This window comes from Solanum dulcamara, chromosome 7 (genome assembly GCF_947179165.1).
Source record: "Solanum dulcamara chromosome 7, daSolDulc1.2, whole genome shotgun sequence".
Lineage (NCBI taxonomy): Eukaryota > Viridiplantae > Streptophyta > Magnoliopsida > Solanales > Solanaceae > Solanum > Solanum dulcamara.
In genome coordinates this window covers 75,887,277-75,905,570 of record NC_077243.1, presented here as the reverse complement: position 1 = coordinate 75,905,570, position 18,294 = coordinate 75,887,277, and the positions used below count along the sequence as shown (strand labels likewise).

The following is an 18,294-nucleotide window of genomic DNA, read 5'->3' as shown; positions in this document are numbered from 1 at the left end:
ACATCTCTCTGAAAAAAATAAGAAAGCGATATCATGAATATTCATGCCTTTTAAATTTCTTTGTTCTATCAAATTTAATTTACCTTACCTTAAAAAATATTTTTTCTATCTCAATTTCATGTTAAGAATAATTCATATATTTTTAAAGAGTTTCTTTGAATTAATATATAAAAAGAGAATTACGTAAATAAAATGAGCAATAAATATAAGAAGAATAAAATACAAAAATGAAAATAATGTACCTAATAAATTTAAACAAATGAAAATTGGAAAAGAGAAATGACATAAAAATAAAAATAATGAAAAAAAACAACAAAGCTCCACATTGAGCCCAAATATTTTTCATTGGATTGAGTTTTTGAGCCCAAATGTTGAGCCCATATCAACTTTGCTATTGGATTTTTCAAGGGAAAAAAAAAAGGAGGAAAAAGTTGTTGCCTGGTGAGGCGATTGTTGAACCCCTTAACCACTAACTAAGCTTGTTGTTTGTGTCAAAAGAAGTTCATTCTAATATATATACTAACAGAAATAGAATTTGATCCTATATATATACAGTGTAATTATTCGACGAAAGGGGTTTGGGTGAATCCCTGACCTCCATGTAGATCCGTCCATGGGTTCTACAACCCACAAAGTTATACCTAAAGAGGCATAACTAATTCCTTCAAAAAATTTATCGGAAAGACAAAAGTTTAATACACTTATACTTTACGAATTAGATATTACACAATTTATGTCGGACAAGGCAAAAATCCTCTAAACTTTATCTTGAAAAATTAGGTTATAGTTAAGGATATCTTGACCATAATTTTTCATTAAATAAGAAGCAGTGGCAAAATTAAAGACCATGAATTTGAGGGACAAAAATTAAAGGCCACCACAAAATAACAATAGTCAAGCTTATAACTCCTAAGTTATGTTTAGGGCCGGATGCCGTTCAAAGATAACGGGTTAATTTAATACTTTTGACATGAATATAATTTTATACACAAAAATTCATATCAATTAATAAATAATAGATATGAACCCATAACTATAAGAATATAACGAGTTCAATACTAAAAAAATTTAAAATTGAGCTCATAAAACAAAAATCTTGAATCTGCCCCTTTTATGGTTTATGACTTATTTTATTATCTTGACTTAAAAATAAGTGCTTAAAAGCACTTTTTAATCTTATTCAAGCACTTGAGAATCTTTAAAAGCTATTTTAATTTTAAAATATCTAAAATAAGTCAATTCGAACGAACTAATAACCAATTTTAATGTTGCCAATAAATATTTGTAGTTTAAATATTAAGCAAATTATAATCACTTCGAGTGGTAGAAACCCGTTCCTTTTGCAATTCTTTGAGGGATTTTTGGTTCATGGCATAAAGTGATATATATAGAATAAACTTAAAATTATTTTTATATTTTATTTGATTAAAAGTATAAATTTATATCTATAAGAAAACAAAGTATAAATTCAATCTCCATATTCTACTCTATTCTAAATATCAAGCTTGATCTTATTTTTTAGTAGTCTAAAGATTATAATCTCAAATTTATAATTTCAAAAATACTTAGTCTAGAGATCAATCGACTATTTCGTAGTTACTATGGACTTTGATTTAATATACTCTATGCTTTTTCTTTTCGTTTGATCAGGATTTGCAGAATTCAATTTTGAATGATAAATCAAACAAAAAATGTTATTGATTTACTTATATTACTATTTTATTTAATCACTCTAAGATAATTTTGTATATTATTGCAGTATAATATTTGGTAGCATATTTATAGGGAAATAATTATCATATAATTCTTTATATATGTGGTAGCATATTTGTAGGAAAATAATTATCATATAATTCTTTATATATTTGATAGCATATTAAGGAGATATTTAGTTTCCTTATTTTAATATTGTATCACATATATATTCTCTCTTGGGGAATGAATAAAGCAGAGTCAAGATTGTACAGTTCTTTTCATGGTATCTGAGCCAAAAAAAAATTCTTCATCGTAAATTTTCATGGTTGGTGACAACGTACCTCCTCCACCACCATCAAATACTGCTGCCATGAGTCAGCACTTTACTTCCGATCAATGGAAGACTATTACGGGATTTTTTGATAATGCTATAATTCCAAAAAATCACTTGAATGGTAAGTTTGACGTTTCTTCTTGGATTATTGACACCGGTGCTCCTCATCATGTTACCGGTGAGAAATCTTGGTTGTTTGATGTTCATACTGTTGATTGTCCTGTTGGTTTGCATAATGGTGAAAAGGTGCTTGCTTCTTTGGAAGGTTCCGTTCGACTGTCAGATAAAATCACCTTACATCATGTCCTTTATGTGACTTATTTACGTTGCAACTTACTCTTTGTTCCCCAACTTATTGATAATTTACGCATTATTGTCTCTTTTAATTCTTATATGTGTGCTATTCAGGACCCACTGAAGGAGCTGATTGGAACGAGAGTTAGGAGGGACGGACTATACTATTTTAGTAAACCGAATGTGGTGCAACATGTGTCTACTGTCATGGCAGCGTCAACATTGGAATTGTGGCATTGACAATTGGAGCATCCTTCCGAGAGAGTAGTTAAGTTGTTTCCTCATGTTAGTAGTGATAAGAGTAGTTTAGCAAATGATTGTGAAGTGTGTTTCCGTGCTAAGCATCCTAGAGACAAATTTCCTTTAAGTGATAATAAAGCGTCTAGAATATTTGAGAAAATACATTGTGATTTGTAGGGTCCATATCCACATGTTTCATCGTGTGGAGCTCGTTATTTTTTAACAATTGTTGATGATTTTTTCTGAGCTATTTGGATCTACTTGTTGGTTGATAAAATGGAAGTGTTTCAGATATTTATGACTTTTGTTGCTATGGTTGATCGATAATTTAATCAAATAATTAAAGTTGTACAATGTGATAATGATACCGAATTTAATTGTTTGATCGATTATTTTTTCGCCACTAGTATCCTGTTTCAAACCTCTTGTGTGGGTACTCCGCAACAGAATGAGAGAGTAGAGAGAAAGCATAAGCATGTGTTGAATATTGTGAGGGCTCTAAAATTTCAGACTAATTTGTCTATTTTTTCTGAGGTAAATGTGTTTTTGCTGCATCTCATCTCATAAATCGTACCCCCATACCCAATTTACAAAATAAAACACCTTTCGAAATTTTATTCAATAAACCTCATTTTTTTTATTCTATTCGTACTTTTGGGTGTTTGTGCTTTGCTCATAATCAAAAAACTCAGAGTGACAAATTTGCCAGTCGAAGCAGAAAGTGTTTATTTGTGGGATATTCGTTTGGTAAGAAGGGGCGGCGGTTGTTTGATTTTGATACGAAGGAATTTTTTGTCTCTCGTGATGTGAAGTTTGTGGAGGATGTGTTTCCTTTTGCTTGTCCGGATGATGTTCATATTTCGTCTAATTTTTTTGATGTGGGTGCTAAAATCGATGATAATTTTATGGTGTACGGAGATGACTTAAGGGGCGAAGTTGATAGTTCGGAGACTGCCGGGCAGCAGCCGCAAGCAACAATCCAACCAGCGCCTACTGGCAGCCAGGCTGCAGCCACCGGCCACTGGCTAGCCCGCTGCGAATCTAGCGCCCGCTGGCAGCGAAGGGAGGGGGCAGCAACACCATACTCCAGCCACGGATGTGGAAGGTGGCTTGGGGCGTGATTTTTGAGAGAAATTTCTCTCTGTTTTGCTTCGTGATAATGTGACATACTCAATTTTTGCTAATAGTCCATCTCCTACTACTCTGGTTAACAATCAATCCTTAGGTACTCCTTATACTTTGGCATACTATATTAATTGTGACAATTTCTCTGTAAATTATCATAAGTTTCTTACAACTATTATTTTGGATAAGGATCCTAAGACCTTCAAAGAATCCATGAAACACGAATGTTGGAGATATTCAATGAAAGAAGAGACACGTGCATTGAAACACAATGGTACATGGACTTTAAAACATCTTCCTCCAGGTAAGAAAATACTTGGTAATCAATGGGTGTACAAGACCAAGTTTTTGTCAAATGAAGATGTGGAACGGCTCAAATCACGCTTGGTTGTGTTGGGAAATCATCAACAAGCAGGGATTGACTACAATGAAACTTTTGCTCCAATCGCCAAGATGACTACTGTTCAAGCATTTTTAGCCATTGCAGCATCCAAAAATTGGGAACTTCACCAAATAAATGTTCATAATGCCTTTTTACATGTGACCTTGATGAGTAGGTGTGTATGAAGCTCCCTCCCGGATTTGAAAGTCCAGATCCTACGTTGGTGTGTCGTTTGCGCAAATCGCTGTATGGGTTGAAACAAACCCCTAGTTGTTGGTTTACAAAATTTGTGACTGCTTTGAAAGGGTGCGGTTTCCTACAATCTTATTCTGATTATTCTCTTTTTACATTTACTAGAGAGAATATTCAGATTAATATCTTGGTTTATGTTGATGGTCTTATTGTTTCTGGGAATGATTTCGCTGCATTTGCAACTTTCAAAGCCTATTTGAGTGATTGTTTCAAAATGAAAAACCTTGGGTCTCTCAAATATTTTTTGGGTATTGAAGTAACTCGTAGTTCATCAGGGTTGTTTTTGTGTCAAGCAAGTATACTCTTGATATTGTCTCTAAAGCAGGGTTGTTAGGTGCAAAGCCAAGTGGTTCCCTATTGAGCAAAATCATAAACTTGGTCTTGCAAATGGAAATTTGTTGTCAGATTCGGAGGTCTACCATAGATTAGTCGATCGTTTGATTTATTTGGGGGTCACTCGACCGAATTTGACATACTCTGTTTATATTTTATCTCAATTCCTGCAAGAACCCCGAATTGAACATTGGGAAGCGGCCTTACAAGTGGTCCGTTATTTGAAAGGCACCCTAGGACAGGGTATTTTGTTACGTGCTGACAGTGAGTTGACCTTGCAAGGATAGTATGATTCTGATTGGGCGGCTTTTCCGCTTACTCGTCGTTTGTTGATAGGTTGGCTAGTATTTCTAGGGCAATCTCCCATCTCTTGCAAGACAAATAAGCAGCACACAGTTTCTAGATCTTCTGCAGAAGCTGAATATAGGTCCATGACTGTGGTCACTTGTAAGTTGAAGTGGCTGAAAGGACTGTTGTTGAGTTTAGGTATACAACATCCCAAGGCGATCAAATTGTTTTGTGATAGTCAGTCCGCTTTGCACATTACAAAAAATTCGATCTTCCATGAACGAACAAAGCACATTGAGGTAGATTGTCACTTTGTTCGTGATGCAATCAATGAAGGTTTGATCTCTCTGTCGCACGTTTCAACATCTTCACAATTGTCAGAAATTTTTACCAAAGCTCTCGGCAAAACTCAGTTTGACTTTTTGCTTTCCAAGTTGGGCATTTTTGAATCCCATGCTCCAACTTGAGGGGGGTATTGCAATATAATATTTGGTAGCATATTTATAGGGAAATAATTAGCATATAATTCTTTATATATTTGGTAGCATATTTATAGGAAAATAATTACCATATAATTCTTTATATATTTGGTAGCATAGTAAGGAAATATTTAATTTCCTTATTTCAATATTGTATCACATATATATTCTCTCTTGGGGAATGAATAAAGCAGAGTCAAGATTTTACAATTCTTTTCATATATTGATTTGGTTACCGATTCTTTGAGTTTATAACGATTAAATCGATAATTCATTAAATTCTACTAAATTTACTCGTGTATCCGTGATTATACAAAGTGACATTAGAATAAAAAATCTCAATCCTTATTTCTTAAAGCTATGTTAGTTTCACAAACTCACACTATAATACACCAAAATAAGTTGTTATAATCAAACAAATTATCATACTAATATGTATCATCCATTTAGTAGCACTATATTTCATGAAACAGTGTTAAATAAAGTTAAAGTAAAATTAAAGAAAGGAGTTTAATCCAAATTGACGCTAAAAAGTAGTTGTTTTACATTAGTTATTTTTTGTGGTAACATATCTTAATTTAAAAGTGGAAAATAGTTAATTTGGCTTAGAAAGATACAATTGTTGAAGATAATGCATATTAACAAAATAAAATCAAGAAGGGAAGGAAAAATCGAATTCTTAAAGATCATCGATAACAAATATTTTATTAATTTAATATGTTCATAAATTATTAACTAATAAAATAAATTCATAATATATAAATCGAATTGAATCCATCGTTAAGCAACCTTACATTTGATATTTGTCTCTTTTTGTTAGCAAAAATTAATGATTATAACGAAGTGCAAAATTATTCTATTTCGAATAGTAGGGTAAAATTGTCATTTTCGTTGGAATGCGACCCGAGCCCAACAGATTGCTTGCTCCTTCTCCTCCATTGTTGTTATGGCCGCCAATTTTTGTGAATTTGGGAGTTTTCATGGAGATTATGGAAAAGTATTTGTAGTTCGATTTATAAAGTCTCTTTTGTTCATTGTAAAATTGAGCTATCAATAAAATAAAATTACCCCTTTTTTTTTTCTCCCTATGATTCAATTTCTACAATTTTTTTGAGTACATAAACAACAATCTTTCAGCATATTACATCAAAGATTTTCTCTTCAGGTATTCCGATGAACTTTTTTTTTTATTTTTCCTTTTGTTAGTGTGGCGGCCGGAGGCGGAGCTAGAGTATCAGTTAACTAGTTTGGTAGAACCAGATAGATTTTGGCCAAAATTATGTATTTGTGTTAATAACCAACTTAATTTAACAACATACAAACAACAACATACCCGGCATTATTTTGTTGTAGTTACTGCTCAGTATGCTCTTTGGATTGCTCTGGACTGTTTTTTTTTTTTTTTGGTTGAGCTGTGTTATGGAGTAGCGTCTTGTGTATAGTCTACACTCTTCAGATCTTACTTTGTGGGACTTTACTGTGTATATTATTGTTGTTGGGTTTACACTGGGTATGTTATTGTTGGGTCTGGGGAGGGTGGGTGTATACATATCTTTGTGAGTAGAAAGGCTTTTTTCGGATAGCTCCTCATCTCAAGAAAATCGTCTCTGAGAACAAAAATCTACTTAATATAACAACAAACAAACAACAACAACATACCTGGTATTACTGGTATTATTTTGTTGTAGTTATTGCTCAGTATGCTTTTTGGATTGTTTTTTTTTTTGGAGCTAAGTGTCTATGAGGTAAGGTCTGCGTACACTCTACACTCTCACAGGATACCACTTTGTGGAACTTTACTCGGTATATTGTTGTTGTTGGGTTTACATTGGGTATATTGTTGTTGTTGTTGGGTCTGGGGATGGCAGGTGTATGCATATCTTTGTGGATCGAAAGGCTTTTTCCGATAGTTCGTCATCTCAAGAAAATCGTCTTTGAGAACAAAAATCTACTTAATATAACAACAAACAAACAACAACAACATACTCGGTATTACTGGTATTATTTTGTTGTAGTTATTGCTCAGTATGCTTTTTGGATTTTTTTTTTGTTTTGAGCTAAGTTTCTATGAGGTAAGGTCTGCGTACACTCTACACTTTTCGGATTTCACTTTGTGGGATTATATTGGGTATGTTGTTGTTGGGTCTACACTGGATGTATTGTTATTGTTGGGTCTACACTGGATGTGTTGTTATTGTTGGGTCTGAGGAGGGTGGGTGTACGCTTACCTTACCCCTATCTTTGTGGGTAGAAAGGCTTTTTCCGATAGACTCTCAGCTTAAGAAAATCATTTTTGAGAACAAAAATCTACTTAATATGTATAAATAATTTTTTCAGAATTAGTAAGTTGTATTTTCTAGAATTTAGAACTTATAAACTCAAAGTCCAGAATGTAAGTGTACCCGTTTATAGAATTTGGTTACAGTGAAAAAGAATTCAGCAGACTGCAGAGTAGGATCTTTTGTTTGAAGAGTTTTTTCAACAGATTAGTAGGTTTCACTTTCTTGACTTGATAAAAGTTGTTGTCTTTCTTTTTTCTTTTTTTTTATTATGGGATTTCACTGGGTTGTTGTTGTTGTTGTAGTTTTGTGATGATGGATGTGGAAGAAACCTCAAGTTTGCCTCTGCCAGACGCTTTTCTTAATTTTCTGAATCAACATGACTTGGATCCTTCTATTTATACTGCCACCGATTCTATACCTCGTTATATAAGGTACTTTTTGCAACTTGCAAGCATGTCTAGTGCATTAGTTCAATTTCTTTATTAACATTTCTAAATGTCTATTAGATGTAATATGACTAAATAGGTAGCAAATCCTGTTAGTTACTTCATTGTATGAATTCACCTTTTGCTTCCCATGACAATAAGGGCACGTGGTGGTAATATTTTTTTTATTTTTGAGATAACAGTGGTATCTGGTTCAACTTGGGTGCATTCGACTAATTTATCAGGTTCCTACTACTTTCTATTAGTACAAATACCAGGTAATATGTTCACCAATGCTTAAATAGATGATAAGAAATCACATAATGGATTTTTCCCATGATAATAAGGAGAATAGAGTGGTGATACTTTTTTTTAATAACCGCAGTCTCAGGTCCGCTTGCACACAAATACGAGATAATAATGTCCACCAAGGCTTAGACACATAGGAAGAAATTACCAACACTTTTTTCCACTGCTGGAATTTGAACCCTAGTCTCTCCCATGGTCCATTTCAACTTCATTGGCCTCTGCAACACGTCCTTGGATGCTAGAGTGGTGATAATTTTGAAGCTTATTCTTTTTCAAGTTAACCAATTAGAATTGTTGGAACTTACAAAACCTGTTATAATCAGCCATAATTGATGGACTTTATGCTATGTTACATATATCTCAGTTCAGTTGGAAAGTGTATACTCCTGTTCCTGTACTTCTTTATAGAATCACATAATTCTAGTTAGCATTGCCTAACTTGTATACTGACACTTAGTAGAGATATTTTTACTTGTAGCAACATACTGCCTTCGGGTGTATAGCAAGCTTGCTGAAAGAAACTGTTGTGATGTAATAGTAATAATCTTAGTGTGCATTTGGTCTGGAGGAAAACATTTTGCGTTCGATTTTCTTCTCCATAATTTTTTTAAAAATCTATTTCTACCATGTGAACTAATCTTTTTCCAGTTTGGTTGTGTATAAGGGAAGTTGTCTATTGTAATCTACAGTGTTGTATATGGTTCAATGATAGTGTTTTCGTAATATAAATAAAAGTTGTCAACAATGTTTAACTGTTGATTAAAGCAAGAGGAATAGTTCGGATTTTTGTAAAGGAACTGATTTCTGGCCAGGAATAAATGAATTTCATTTTTCTCCTGTTGGTGGAAGATATTTTTCTCACAGAATTTTTCCAGAACAACATTTTCCGCTAACCAGTCACACTAGTAGGATATTAAAGGACGTGCCTAAAATTGATGTAAGAGGTCTTCCTTAGACTCATGCTTGCACATTCTTTTCTTCTTGAAGGTTAAAGCCCGGTTATGAGGATTTGCTTGAAGAAATTGAAAGTGATATTAGATGCAAGCTTGAAAAAGTTTGTTGGTTGCCCAATTTCTATCATCTTCAACCTGATGTTCGAATTGCTAGTTCGAAGGCATACCAAGAAGGGAAGGTGAGGAATCTTTTGAATCATGTCTCTTGGTGAATATGATACTCACGAGTCTTGAGATTATTATTCAATTTCCAGCATGTCAAAAATGGTCTTCATTACATTCTTTTCCTTGATATCGTCTAAAGATTAGACCAGATAGAAGTTTGACTCCTACAAATATATACCTCTTTCCCTCTCTCCAACACTATCTTTAATCTTTTTTCTATTCCCCGCAATTGACCTGTTGGCTTGGTGGTTAGTAGAGTGTGGTCTAAGCAAAATTTACCCCGTAGTGATCAGCTTTATATTGGAACAGACCTAGAGCCCGTTTGGATGGGTTTAAAAAAAGTAACTTTTATGTATGAAGTGCTTTTAGAACTTTAAAGTGCTGAAAATTATTTTTATAAATAAGCAGTTGAGTGTTTGGATAAAAGTGCTTAAATGAGGAAAATTATGTGAATTTTAGGGTTAAAAGAATAAAAAGGGTAGTTTGGGAATTTAGTTAAAATATAAGGGATATAAAAGTAATTTTCATGGTCAAAGAAAATGACTTTAAGCACTTAAAAAAAAAGTTAGGAATCCTAACTTTTCATTTTTGACTGACTTTAAGAACTTTCTGGCTTAAAGTTAGCATTAGGCAAACACGTCCAAAAGCTGAAAAGGGGCTTTAAGTTGGTTTTGACCAACTTGAAGCCAATCCAAACGGGCTCCTAGTCTAGCGGTTGATTATAAGATATGATCCATTCCATTATAGTTGATGATTTTGAGTAATTATTTTGTCTTTGTATCCCCAGACCCCATGTTGTGGGATTTCACTGGGTTGTTGTTGTTGTTGTTGTTGTTGTATCCAGATGTATGGAATTGATGCAGCATCCGGAGCTGCTGTGACAGCTTTGGGCATTTCAGTTGGGGATCATGTCCTTGATCTTTGTGCTGCACCTGGTAACTCCTTACTTGAATATGGAAAAAGTAAATTTCTGTTATGGTCTGTTGTGGCTGTTGATTTTGGCACATGGTACTAAGAATTTTGATTCAGGGCACAGTGTTAGCAAGATTTACCTACCTTATTATGGATCTGTCAAGAGTATAACAACCTAGTGCTTCAAATTTTTTACTACGATAATAGCCTAGGCGACAAAGAGAAAGCTGTGAGTGGTTAAGAAGTGATCTCGTGCTTTGGATATTAAGAAAGCTTGAGAATAAGTGGATGCCTTTAAAAATATATAAGGAGTTGAAAGAATCATTAATTATATTCATAATCCGAGTTATACATACAGGCCATCTGTTTGGAGTTAAAAATGTTAGTCCTGTTCTATAATATGAGTACGAGTCTGATTGTTAGTATCTTTTTATCGAGTATAATTAGTGGAAAAGTTAATATCTGTATGAAAAATCAACTGTAGGAAAAAGTAATAGCAATCAGTATGTCATATCCCTCTTAGTAGCTGCTGCACACAAGAGACAATATTGTAAATTTAAAGATGAGGATATTAAAAAAGAAAATAAAATCCATACCTATGTTTTTAGTGAATTAAACCTGCATAACTATAAGCAGCCATGATTTTGGATTTTATGCTATTTAAACCAAAACGAATAGCTAGAAATCTTTTAAGCTTTGCACTCGAAGTGCATATATACTTACTAAAATATCTTTGTAAGGCAGCTTTTACAGAGCGAACGAAGCTTATTTATTGAACAAATAATAGTGTACACATCAAAGTAACTAAAATTTCTGTTATGTATCTTATCTATTTTTGGATAAGTGCTGCACAAGGGCCGGAGAAGGCCATAGATGAAGTATTTACTATATATATATATATATATATATATGAATTATTCATAGGCATTTCTGTTCAAGTGTGAAAACTAAAGATTTCCTTGATCTCCTTAATTGATCTGTAGAACCACATGTTTTTCTGAAGCTCTTAAACTTTCAAATGCCATGTATAGACTTCTGATACAGCATTTAGCCATTTTGTAACTCATTTGATATCTTCTTTTAGGTGCTAAACTTTGTATGATGTTGGACATTCTTGGCAGTTCGGGTTCTGTTACTGGTGTTGATATTGCAAAACATCGTTTAGCGGCCTGTAGAACCATGCTACAGAAATATAGTCTTGGTGATCATTGTCGTCTTTTTGTTGCTGATGGAACCAGCTTTTCCCTTCTCCCTGTCAGGGTCCATTCAGGCTCTCCGTTGCAAAATGAAAATGGTAAAAATCTTATCATTCAATAACCTTTGGTTGCAGATGCTTCTTTGTTTCTTAATGATTTTTGCTAAGTCTTTTTGGTCATAGTCTTATTTTTAAGGTATTTTGTTTTTCTATTAATCTAGCAGCTGAATTTGCCGCCGGAGAAAAATCTGAAGTATATAGGGAGTGGAAGTCCCGCAGACCATGGAAAGAAAGGAAGAAGGAAGCTATAGCGAGAGAAAAAGGTGTCTCCAAGCTATTCTCACCAGCTCAAGAACCAGAGCTTATATTTTATGGTCGGTTATCTGGGGTGGTTGGGATGAGAAAAAATGAATTATATCAAAAGATGCCTATCAGTAAGGTTTTGCATCTCGGCTATGACAAGGTACATCAAAGTTCTGAACCTCCAGATGTTTTTTATTAACCTTAATTTGTTTTTGCTCCGACTTGAAGGCTTATTTTTTTCTCTAAAAACTTGATCCTCATCAAGTCAAGCTTATTGTTTTGGTTCCTATTCAACGGTTTAAACAGGTTTAAGATATTTTTGTATATTTTCCTACATAATTACTGACTAGTTTGAGTTTAAGTCAGGTTCTTGTGGATGCAGAATGTACCCATGATGGTTCTATTAAGCACGTTCAGAAATTTGAGCAATGGGGCTGGACAACCTTCCAGCGCCGTGTGCTAGATGCAGAAAGAACCGATGATCTGACTGTCCTTCAGGTGCTGAAGTTAGCTTGTTTTCCCAAACCTACATATATATTTTGCCTTGAAAACACTTGACCAATTTTTGCATCTGACACAGCTACTGGTTAACAAGAGAGATTGGCTCATAGCTTGTAAAAATTAGTATAGTTTGGATAATTATGCTTGTTTTGTGGTGAATAGCAGTTTGAAACTGCTTATAATAATTTATGTCTAACCTCCTTAATGATAATTGCCCTGTTACCAGAAAATTAAAAAAACGAAGTATAACAGTATATCAGATTAATAGGCATATCAAGAATTTCACGGCACACCTTCAACTTACTGAGGACATGACCCTAGATAGGAAGGTGTGGAGGTCAAGGATTAGGACAAAAGGGTGGTAGGTAGCCGAGTGTTGAAGTTTTTTTACGTGGGAGAGACAGGGGGTAGTCTCGTCTCATTTTCTCCTTAATTACTAATCTTATCTAGTATCGCATAGTATCTTATTTTTCTGTTTTTATTTACTAATACATGTTACTTCATTTGCTTTGTTTATCTTGCTATTTTTGCGGTGGTTATGTCCTTTCTATTTTGCTCTGATTACACTTTTTTTTGAGCCGAGGGTCTATTAGAAACAACCTCTCTACCCCCACAAAGTTAAACAGCCTCTCTACCCCCACAAAGTTATGGTAAGGTCTGTGTACATCTCACCCTCTTTAGAACCATTTGTGGGAATACAATGGTTATGTTGTTGTAAAAAAACATGAGAATGTACAGATGCAACTTTTCACCCCTTTGTGGAATTTACTGATTTTCTAATTTCTTGTTAAATGTCTGGTTGTTTGGATCACATATATACTATACTCAAGGCTTAGATAATTGCATCTTTCTCAAGAATAGTCTCTTAACTCTCAAAAAGCTGGAGCCTGCTAATAATGACAAGATGTGAGTATGCTATTGATTCTAGGTCTAACCTCTGTGTTATTTGGTGACTTTCTAATGAAAAGGCCATGCAAAAAATTCCAAAACAATGTCTCAGATCACTAGATCTCATCTGGCATGCATATTGTTGCGTGATAAGGAAAAAAAACATTTCAAAGTTTATTGCTCTTCGATATTTTTAGAACCAGAATCACAATTAGGTATATCAAAATGAATTTAGTATGTCACGTCCAAGTTTTGCGATTAATTCTGATGTTTGTTCCAGGTCTTAGTAGCACTTTTGACTGTAACTTTAGTTTGGGGATAATTTTATTGTGGGCTGCTAGGTAGTAGGTACTCTTTAATTAGGAAAAGCTATAGAATAGGGTTCAGTCCTAAGCTGTAAATTTTCTTAATTCAAGAGAAGTTGGTGACTGGGTTCTATCATCACAAAAAAACTGAGCTTGTTTCTTGGAAATGTGGTAGGGAAGATTCTGCAGCTTTGTAGTTTTGCATGTAACACTTGCTACTTCTGGAGGATGGTCATAGTCTCTCTTTTGCTCCAGCTTTAGTGTCCTCACAATCATCTTTCGTGAATAGATGAATCTTTCTAAATTCAGCGCTGTGTAGTTATATTTCCATGTTTCAGTGAAATTTTCTAGCTTGGTGCTTCATTCCTCATTCAAGGTTCTTCTCCTTTCTCAAGTTTACTTTTACATATGTCATTGACTCTCAATATTTATCCGTTTCTTGCAGCTGCAACTTCTGACTAATGGATTCAGATTGCTCAGAGTTGGGGGAGTCCTTGTCTATAGCACTTGCAGGTGTCCATCTGCTTGTAATCCCATGGCTACAGATCCTCTTTTCTTTCCATTCTATTAAATACTCATAAACCCTTTTCGTTACTTTTGTGTGTGTACCAAATAGTTTAACCTTTGCTCAGAACGAGGATGTGGTCGAGCGGTTCCTTTCGGAGGACATATCTGCAGGTAAAATATTACTTGTATAATAAATCTAAAAAGTGATAGCTTAAGGTGCTTGTGATTTCACAAGCTGGGTGTTAGATATATTCACATACGTAGTTAAAGTTGTTCATTATCCATTGCATATACCTATAGTGAAGTTACTTCAGCTGCTGTTTTGAAAGTTATACTTGACCTGTTCAGAAATAAACATCAGCAACAACAACATACCCAGTGGAATCCCACAAGTGGGGTCTGGGGAGTGTAGGATGTACGCAGACCTTACCACTAACTCATGGAGATAGAGAGGCTGTTTCCGAAAGACACTCGGTTCAAAAATAAACAGCCTTTTGTAGAAATGCAGGGTAAGACTGTATACAATAGTCCCTTGTGGTCCGGTCACCGGGCTGCCCCTTTTTATCACCTGGCTGGGGACTTCTAAGTTAACTGGTTTGAGGGGGTTGGCGGAAGCCGTCTAATGTAAGTAAAAGTTAAGCAAAAACCTTAAACAAGACAGGTTTTATTCAGCTGCATTGTAAGTCATCCTTAGAGTTCATATGAATTGCGTGAAATACAACGTTGATTCATATTTCTTGCTACAGGCTTTCCTCATCTCTGGTGCCTTCTCGCCTATCAGCTCCCCTGTTTTTTGTTGTATTGATGCAGTCAGTTTTCTTATTTATTTTCAGAATTGCTAGAGATTACTGCTGCCAAAAATTGGCCATGCAAGAGTGGCCGAATACAGAAAACCTTACGATTTGATCCTTTGACATCTTGTACAAGCGGACTCTTTGTTGCTAAGTTCACAAAATTGGTCATTTAGTCGAAAGAGGTTTGTTCTCTAAACCCTATCCATATCCTAGCTCGAACATCATAATTGGCTGGCAAATTTAGTGTTCTACTTTTACCTTTCAGTTGTGCGGAAACTCCTTCATGTTAGTTTATGCATAAACCATTTATCTAAAATAATTCGAATTCGAGATCGTGCTGATGGTGAAGTACTCATTGAAAGTATTCGATGTCCAAAACCCTCAAGTTCAACTAATCTAGATTTGCGCAATTGAAGTCACACCACGAGGGAATTGGATTACTCGAAAAACTTCTATGTATATGATTATACCTGTTTTACACACTTTGTTGATGGAAATAGCTTTTTTTTTTTTTCCATGGATGGAAAGGAAAATCTATTTGGCACCAAAAGTTTGGAGTACAGAATTTTGTACAAATATGCTTGGGAGTGAGGTGAAGTTACTATTACAGATGTTCTATTCTTCAAAAGTTTAAGCGTGAACGTGTTAATAGACTCCGAAAAATGTTTAGCTCAGATGTTTCGAAAAATGTTTCTCTTTGTTTCTTTTTCTTCGGATTGGATCTACACAATTTTTTTGATATTTTCTTTGTGTTGCTAATGTTCTATAGGGCATGAGTTCTAGTCGAGTATCATAGGCGTTTCCTCATAGGAACATTGTGAATTTGAGCTCGGAGATGTAGAACAAAAATTTGTTTATTTGCATCAAGATTTTGAAGGGCTCATTTTTTAGCATTTAATTCTATTATATTTTTAAAGTGATGAATTCATATCTACTATTTGTAGTAATTTATTGAATTTTTATATGTAAATTTATGCTCTGCGTCGAAAATCTTGGCTTCAAATGAACTCGATGGATCAACCACTGATTGTGTACTATATTTTGAAGAATAACCATCGGTAAGAAACTAATTAGCAGTGATTTTGTTTGTTTTGAAAGTAAATGTAGTTCGAGCAGTTTGAACCAAGTCATAGCCTAGAATAAATTAACAGTTATATCTTACGAAGTATGATAAGGTTTGCGTATACACTTTTTAGATTTAATTGTCGATTATACTGGGTATATTATTAGTTGTATTTTACCATATAGAAATTAGTGTCTATATATATATAAGGGGTCGTTTGGTGTGAAGGATAACATCAAATATTTCGGGATTAAATTATAGTGTCACTTAATTTGTCGTTTGATGACAAGTTTGGGATAACTTATTTCAGGATTAATAATTAGTACCGGATAAGTTATCCCTCCTCTTGAGTGGTATAGAAATTTCGGGATAACTTATTCCGGGATAAAATAAAGAAAATGACAAAAATATCCCTTTATACCCTTTTTATTCATCACTTTCACATTCATGTATATTCACATTATTTTTAATACCATGTATAATAACATTTACAATCTTCACTACTCCTTATTTTTATGATAATTCTTTATATTTTTTGATTAAAAAATTAGAGTATACAAATATAATTTTTATTTATTGATTTATTTGACTAATTATTATGTTTATTTATGTTTACTACTAAATTACATATGTTTAATTATATATTTTTTTAATCACTTGAAAGCTTGTATTTTATATATCAACTAAAATAAATTTTTTAGTATTTTACAATTTAAGAGTGATATGTGCTTAAATGAAGTGATATAAATAATAAATTATCTTTTACTTTAACAAATTTAAGATGAAAATTCTATTTTTAAGCTAAATAAGATGATTTTATTTTTAAATACACATGGTACCATCATGGGAATGCACACACAAAAATATTTAAGCTAAATATGATGAAAATTTTATTTTCAAGAATGAATAACTAAAACTTGCAAAAAAAATATAAAAAACTAAATAAAGTTAAGGGTATTTTTGTAAACAAATAACTTGTTCTTAAAATTGATGCAATGTATATTATTTTGAATATAACAAATCAAACAATCAATAAAAAATAATTCCATCATAACTTGTATTTAAACCAAACAATCCCTAAAGGAATAGATGAAGTTAGAAGAAAAAATATGTTCTCTCCTCGCGAGATTCGGAAGTGGAGAATGCATAGTATTTGATGGGTACGTAGGATCATACGTAAAGCAACACCCTTTTGGTTGAGTTTTAGGCGGTAATATACTTTCGAGCTTAAGATCAAACGTAAAGCAATGCTCTTTTAGCGGCAAGAGGCTTTAGGGTTTGTTAAAGCTTCAGAGTGTAACAAATCAAAGTCGGAGATAAATCAAGGTAGTTGGCACGTCAAGCCAATAAGTAAAGGGTCAAACGATTGATTCTAGGTCTAATCTGTGCGTTATAAGTAGCTACTTTTCTCATGTTAATTTGATAAAAATATATATTTTAAAATATTGATCAAAATTTTCATAGTTAAATTCTTGAAAAGCAAAATATGACAACTAATATGGAACGAAAAAAGTATAAAATAATGGTAAATGAATGCTAAAAATGATGCAAGTCACCCATTAACTAAACTACATTAATTATCTAAACAAAGTATTTAACGTAAACAGGGGCAAAACTAAGTTGAGGGAAGGGAGTTTAATTGAATATTCTTCGTTGAAAAATAATATTATACAAATCCAACAGAAATATGTTTATTCTATAATTAATTTATCGAATGTTGATGCAAGTTTTACTATTTTATAATCAACAATCATGCTTAAATAGGGACGGATTTACCATTGAAGTTATGAGTTCGACAGAATTCAATAATTTTGTCTTAGGACTTTGTATTTGTGTTAACAAGTCCACTAAATATGTATAAATAATCTATCTAGAACTCAACAAGCCACAAAATAATAATAAACTTAAAATTCTGAATCCGTCTTCATACGAAAAAAATGCCAAAAGTTCTATACTCCTCAAACTATCTTTTCTTAAATTACTTTAAAAACACTTGATTCGGAACACTTGAGTAACAATTTTTTTTATCGATAACCTCAAACCAATCAATAGAATATTGATTAATACTTAATCGATCGAACACTACTCTAAATATTGCCTTTGTAAAGTTTGGTCCTCATAGAATCTCTTAATAAATTCCTCAGTTCTTTGCTTCAAACTTTGCCTTTCCTCAAACGTAGCTTCGTCTTCTTCTTCATCATAATTTCTCCAAAATTCTTGACCATATTGCAATTTTTCTTGGCAAAAATTATTTTTTCTTTTTTGAACTT

General features: G+C 33.4%; 1 protein-coding gene across 4 annotated transcripts; it reads left to right on the top strand.

Moving 5' to 3' along the window:
- Nucleotides 1-6,277: 6,277 nt before the first annotated feature.
- Nucleotides 6,278-15,844, top strand: LOC129895102 (uncharacterized). Of its 4 annotated transcripts, none has more exons than XM_055970746.1 (11): nucleotides 6,279-6,587; nucleotides 8,007-8,135; nucleotides 9,426-9,570; nucleotides 10,401-10,491; nucleotides 11,553-11,762; nucleotides 11,885-12,126; nucleotides 12,333-12,464; nucleotides 14,106-14,173; nucleotides 14,277-14,338; nucleotides 15,001-15,143; nucleotides 15,731-15,844. In XM_055970746.1, exons 2-10 carry the CDS (start codon nucleotides 8,014-8,016, stop codon nucleotides 15,132-15,134), a joined length of 1,206 nt encoding a protein of 401 aa, XP_055826721.1. In that variant the 5' UTR covers nucleotides 6,279-6,587; nucleotides 8,007-8,013; the 3' UTR covers nucleotides 15,135-15,143; nucleotides 15,731-15,844. The 4 variants fall into 4 exon arrangements, with proteins under 4 accessions (XP_055826722.1, XP_055826721.1, XP_055826720.1 ...); XM_055970745.1 differs by having other exon boundaries at nucleotides 6,280-6,587; nucleotides 15,227-15,844; XM_055970747.1 differs by having other exon boundaries at nucleotides 6,278-6,587; nucleotides 11,888-12,126; nucleotides 15,001-15,844.
- Nucleotides 15,845-18,294: the final 2,450 nt, after the last annotated feature.

Excerpts from the sequence above, each read along its gene's own strand:
- LOC129895102 (XM_055970746.1), top strand. The coding sequence starts at position 8,014 with ATGATGGATGTGGAAGAAACCTCAAGTTTGCCTCTGCCAGACGCTTTT. Across the intron at positions 11,763-11,884 it reads TCCGTTGCAAAATGAAAATG|CAGCTGAATTTGCCGCCGGA; the intron begins GTAAAAATCTTA and ends CTATTAATCTAG. Across the intron at positions 12,127-12,332 it reads TGCATCTCGGCTATGACAAG|GTTCTTGTGGATGCAGAATG; the intron begins GTACATCAAAGT and ends AGTTTAAGTCAG.